This window comes from Pararge aegeria, chromosome 15, assembly GCF_905163445.1.
Source record: "Pararge aegeria chromosome 15, ilParAegt1.1, whole genome shotgun sequence".
Lineage (NCBI taxonomy): Eukaryota > Metazoa > Arthropoda > Insecta > Lepidoptera > Nymphalidae > Pararge > Pararge aegeria.
The window spans coordinates 16601479-16607997 of record NC_053194.1 but is presented as its reverse complement, the minus strand read 5'-3'; the positions used below and the strand labels follow the sequence as shown (position 1 = coordinate 16607997).

The 6519-nt window shown below is 34.3% G+C and overlaps 1 protein-coding gene across 1 annotated transcript; it reads left to right on the top strand.

Moving 5' to 3' along the window:
- LOC120629946 (bifunctional lysine-specific demethylase and histidyl-hydroxylase NO66) lies at positions 1-2036 on the top strand. The gene has a single exon (XM_039899041.1). It carries the CDS (start codon positions 275-277, stop codon positions 2018-2020), a length of 1746 nt encoding a protein of 581 aa, XP_039754975.1. The 5' UTR covers positions 1-274; the 3' UTR covers positions 2021-2036.
- The last annotated feature ends 4483 nt before the right edge of the window (positions 2037-6519 follow it).

Sequence of the window (6519 nt, the reverse complement as noted above, 5' to 3'; positions counted from 1 at the left end):
AGTGTATCTGTGGATTGAAGATTACTTAAAAAAGAAGTTGTCAAAACATACCTAACCTAAAAAGCCCGGTTACTTTACTTGTGCTTGCTTTATAATTTTAAAGATAACTGAACTGATTATAAATCTTTGAATATGTCTATGAAGTTAATTTCTAGATAACAATTATAAAAAATGAAGTTCGTAACACATTTCTTTAGTACTTCTTGAGTTCATTCTGAACTCAGAAAACCCACGCCGCTTAGTTTAACAAAGAAAATATCAGTAAAAAGAGACTATGGAATCTCCTGTGTCGGCTTTTGCTGTATACAACGCTTCTAAAAACCAACCAAAAAAGAAAAAGAATAAAAAAGTCAAAAATGCAACAGCTTCCAAAATCCTCAATAAAGATATCGGGGATGATCTTAAGAAAGAAATAGCATTAAAACTTAAACGTCAGCAAAACAAGTTTAAAGAATCGAAAAACATCTGTAAAAAAAAGGTGCACAAGAAAAAAAAGTCGAAAAAGACCACAAAAGCTACTATTCAAAATGGTAAGAAAAAGTCTTCAGATAGTGCGGACGAAGATGTTCCTCAGTTATTACAAGCTCCGATAAAGAAACAACTTGAAATATTCAATTTTGAGAGGTCACCTTCCCAGTCAAGTACTAACAGCTTTGAATTTACCCCAATTGAAACTGACAGTGTGGAAGAAGGATTAAAAGTGTTCAAATGGATGATTGCGCCATTCAGCCCCGAAGATTTTCTCAACCAAATATGGGAAAAAAAGCCACTTCATATATCCAGACAAAAGTCAAGGTACTACAATGAAATAATTTCCACACCAATTATAGATTCTATGTTACGAAATGAAAACATTCAGTTCACGAAAAACATTGATATCACATCTTATATTGATGGCAAGAGGGAAACTCATAACCCTGAAGGTAGAGCGCATCCTCATCTTGTCTGGGACTTCTACTTAAACGGTTGCAGCATTCGATTATTGAACCCCCAAACATATATAGCAAAGTTGCATCTTTTAAATGCTACATTACAGGAATTCTTCCATTCTTTTGTTGGGGCCAACGCTTACTTAACTCCACCAGATAGCCAAGGGTTTGCACCACATTACGATGATATTGAAGCATTTATTTTACAAACTGAAGGCAAGAAGCACTGGCGGATTTATAAACCCAGAGATGAACTAGAAACTTTACCAAGAACATCATCAAAGAATTTTACTGAACACGAAATAGGTGAACCAATATTAGAAGTGACTTTAGAAGCAGGCGATATGCTATACTTTCCTAGGGGTTACATCCATCAAGGAGTAACTATAGATGGAGAGCACTCGTTACATGTAACAGTGAGCATGTATCAGAAACATGCGTGGGCAGATTTGTTTGAAAAAATGATCCCCGCAGCACTACAGATGACAATAAATGAAAATATTGAATTAAGAAGGGGACTACCCATTGATATTTATGATAACTTTGGTCTAGTGCATTCTGATGTTAAAACGCCGCGCAAAGCGGAAATTGTGCAGCAAGTAAAAAATTTATTTAACAAAATTCAAGAATACCTACCAATTGATGAAGCTGTGGACCAAATGAGCAAGAAATTCCAGCAGGATGTTTTGCCACCTGTTTTAACTGATTTAGAGAAAGCTGTTACCGTATACGGTGACACAGATGTCATGGTGGAAAATGGAAAAGTGACTAACAGAGTAGAAATAAGCTTAGATACAAGGATAAGACTGTTACGTAAAAATATACTAAGGATGGTGTCTGAAGAAAGTATCAGGCTGTATTATTATGCAGAGAACTCTTTGGAATACCATGGAAATGAACTTCCCTTTTTAGAAATAGAAGAGGATTTAGCTCCTGGTATAGAAACATTAATAAATACCTATCCGGAATATGTTTCAGTTGAAAATCTAGATATACCAAATGAGACAGACAAGTTACAATTAGCTGATGCACTGTGGAGCAGAGGTTTGATCATGACGGAGTATCCATTGGAGAATTTAGATGATGATTAAAGTTTTGTATGTAGAATTTATGTTGTTTTAATTGGATGTCCTACATAACCTGTTCACAGCTAGACAGACTGTTTATGATAGTTGGCTATGAATCATCTGCTAAATGGGGCTCGCATTTGCACATCAATTACTGTTAAATGCAGTAAAGTTTTCCCTCGATTTTTTCCTTCACTTACATTTTTCTTTAAGATATGCTAGCATCTTGTTGGACAGAGAGAAGTAATATGGTCTCCACAAGCTCAATAGATCGTTATAAAAGAAAATTAGTGTGATTATGCTAGTTAGGTATTTTGTAAGGGAAACTTCGTAGCATTCCACAGATTTCACTGTGCAAGTGCTGGGCACATTCTGTGGCAATGGGCAAAACTGAGAGCTGCTTTATATTCATTAACATTTATATTCCAAATTTAAATCTATTTGTAATCTGGTGATAAATTGCTTAGGAAAGCTATTGGTAAAATGCATGTGGCAAATGGACAATAAAGAGACCCTTTATAAAGTAACATCATCCCAAATTTGATTGTTACTAAACAGTATCAAATCAGTATGTTATTGGTACCTGCTAGGGCGCCTTTACATAAATTTAAAAAAAATTAGCCTTTATTCACTAAATGAATTTTTGCTTTATATACACTACAGAGTTACTAAATCATTTGATACTTATTCCTAAAAAAAAATTACTAAACTTTGTAACTTAACTAATTTCATAACATTTCTATAGTAAGCTTTTCACTAGACTCACTGCACCTTTACATAACTTATTCTTAAATAGAACTTTGATTATTGGAACTGGAGTTCTCACCAAGCCAAGGTCTTGAGTTATCGATTTACAGATTATATAAAAGGGTAGGGTGCAAATAAAGAACATTGATTTTGATCAAAAATTTTATTACAAAAAATGTATGAGTAATTGAGCACCTCATTCCATTTTTCTAAAATCCTTTTATTACAATATTAATTCTATAATAATGGTCCATATCAAGAACCTTAAAATTATGTAATGATTTTTAGCACTAGTTTAGGCTTATTATAGTTACAATAGTGAATAATGGCAGGTTAACATTACTGGAAACGATTTAGGCATTTAGTTAACAATAGGAATCTACTAAAATATGGATAGAAAGCGCTGACGTAGGTGCTGTAGGTACTTCGATTCGGTAAAACTCAATGGTGTCAATTACGTTTTGCATTACGAAACAGTTTTTTTCTTGTTAAATAGTTATTGACAGACCATGACCATGAAGATAGCTCTCCTCATGATAACATGAAAACCGTCTGTTATAAAAAGCAACACTCTGCAGTATGCCCATACAAGGAACACGTCCTACAGTGTGCGCCCATAGTCCGTCAACCTGAGTCGTAGGTGTTAAGCCGCCTCAGGCTCTTCAGACCGGAGCGCAGCAATGCTGCTTCAAGCCCGAATAAGCTGGCTACACAGAATTAAGAACATAAAGAAACCATGTACACGACTAATAATGAAGCTTAAACCACTCCACTTTAGTAGTGTTTCTCGAACAAGCTGTTGATCACTTCAAACCATTTTGCAGTTGAGAGTAATTATTTTAGCTCTAAAAAGTTGAAAATGGGAAAATGTGGAAAAGTTTTTGAGCTAACAACATCACGCGGGTTTGAAGTGAGACGTGCGCTGGGCGTTTTTACTACTGTTGGTCACAATGTAGCATGCAAATGAGGGTTTTGTATATTCTTAAATCTGTGCATGGCGGCAGTACTTTAACAGGCGAGCTTAGTTCCAATAATAAAGGCTAAACTAAATTGACATGTTTAAAATATTGCTAACCTTCTCCACAAAGAACATTCTGAAAGGGATGACACGACTTTTAGATATGTCAATATAGTTAATTTAGAATTAGCACGAATAATATACCTACATTGGAAATCTGATTGCTTGGAGGCCACAGCTTCAATACAGATCTAATCAATTGTTTTAAGACTGCCCACACACAGGCAATATAAACATCGACAATATTTTTTTCCCATATTTCAATTCTTCTATACGCCGCCACACACAGAGTTAATATTATTGAAGATGTGCAGAATATTGTCAATTATATTCCTGTGTGTCCCTTAGATTATTGGATAGTTACGACCTAATATATAATCAACCAAATACATTTCTACCCAATGAAAAAGCTTCTTAAAAAATGTTAAGTACATTTCCAGTGTGGTCTAATTTATTCCAATTAGATCTTTAAATAAATAGCTATATTTAAAATATATACACTTGCATCTGTAATCTACTACGGACGCCGTGTTACACGCTTAAATACAGATCCCATCTAAAATATTCACGTGACAGATTGCATTGATTAGTGCTATCCTTTTTCTACTTTCCCATGTAGATAAGAATAGCACTAGTAAATTCAATCTCCGATAGATTTTAGATTCGATTGATCAATTATTATAATCAGCTTGAGGCTGAACTTAAACCACATGCCGGCGGCCTTTTTAAAACAAAATATGATCTTATTTAAAAAAAAAACGTTTTTTATGACGTTTGTGTCCGCAACTCGAAAAACAGTTGATCGATTTATTATAAATATTTCTACCGCGTTGTATTTCTATATAAGTGTTTTATACAGTGCTTTTACACTTTTTATTTCTAAGTTCCTACGGAAACGGGATATTCTAATTTATTACCCATTAATCAATGTTTAACGGATAAATTTATATATTATGGTTCAAATAGTATGTGTTCAATGGTATAAGATGCTATTATGATAAACTCAATAATATGTATAGTCATCGATATTCCCACACCGCATACCTAACATTGTTAATATGAAATAATGATAATACTCGTAAGGAAGGGCTCGTTCACATAGATCATCCGATTTTACAGCATAAATTTTAACTGATCCGTCGCTACTGGTGGTAATATTCACACAGCATATACAGGACCGTTTTTATTGATCCGTCGCTACTGGAGGATATACGCACAGCATTTACATGACCGATTTTAAGAGATCCGACTACTTTCTACGAGGATGGACGTTGCAAATGGCGGCTGTGTGCAGCCAGTGCAGATGATAAAACGGATCAGTTTTTCTGTTGTTACCGGATCCGGAATACTGTCGTGTGTGAACTGGCTCATACAACTACATACGCTAATAACATATACGTTTAAACGGACCTGTAATACCGATTGTTTCTATTTTGTCGGATAGGTATTTTTTACTGAATCCGGAATACTGTATTCTGTGTAAACTCGCTCATACAACTACATGCGGTAGTAAACATACCTATACGTTTAAACGGACCTGTAAGACGGACGTTCTATGTGAACGCGCCCTTAGATGCAATACCGCGAGAGTGATATATAGAACAAACTTCCAAATAAAAAATAATTTACCTGCGTTACGTGCTATATATATTACACATATTAATATTAACTACGCGATAGAGGACTTTCAGCGAGATTATTTTCACAGAACTGTTATAAAAAGCTGCCACTAAATGGTGAATTATATACAAACAAATAGACAACCGGCGACGTCCAAATACATACCGTATTCATTCGGGTAAGAGGTACGTTCATTCGGTATATAATTGGCATATACTATTCCAGCTAACATTATTAGGTACTCAATTTAGAAACCCAGCCTTTGTTTTCTTAATCACAGCAAATTATTATCAACACAGTTTTTAAAAACCTTACTTTTCATAGTGAACCTCACAGGCCTGTTAAAAAAAACAATGTTAACAAATTTTCTGGCGATATATAAATATGTAAATGAAGTATCAAATACGATCCTACTGCGATTCCAATAGCAGCACCGTTGTCGCCACTGACATTAACTGCGGAGTCGAAAAAAAATCCATTGTCTATGGATAGTCACAGACAATGGATATAGCCAATTTACCGATATATGTATTGATATTTAATTTTCGATTAATAATAAAATAAGTAGGTTATATCAGTATTTACATATTTTACGTTTCTTTAATATGGTTGAAAAATTAAATATATTTAATCATATATTTAATCAATTTTTAGCCCTTTATGCATCCCCAATATTTTCAGACTGTCAGATTGTTCAACACGATTTACTAGGAAACCATAACTCTCCGAAAGGATGCTCGAGGACTCGACTCGACACGTACAACAGATAATTTTGTTCTTGAACAGGAGATTATATCAATAACAATTGTATTTAAACAGGACATGCCTTTCTAGCTCATAGCAGACCCAGATTAATAATCCTTACTTAGAGCTAAGCAAATGTATACAACGTGTAAACGTAAACCGAAATAATACTCCACAGTAAATTACGTACGTCTTAGACTTGATCTGTGAAACGGAAAACCTATTAGTTAGCCCCTTAGTTTTTGTGTAAACCACTGCCATACTATACGCGTGACGGTCTTTTATCTCCAATAGGGTTGTCATAAGTAAACACTTAGAATGTTTTAAATTAGTTTGTATGGAAAAATAAATATGCTTCTTTTAAATTCATATTTTAAATAGTGATACCATATGA

Bases quoted from the DNA above. Each gene is read 5' to 3' on its own strand.
- LOC120629946 (XM_039899041.1), top strand. From the start codon at position 275: ATGGAATCTCCTGTGTCGGCTTTTGCTGTATACAACGCTTCTAAAAAC.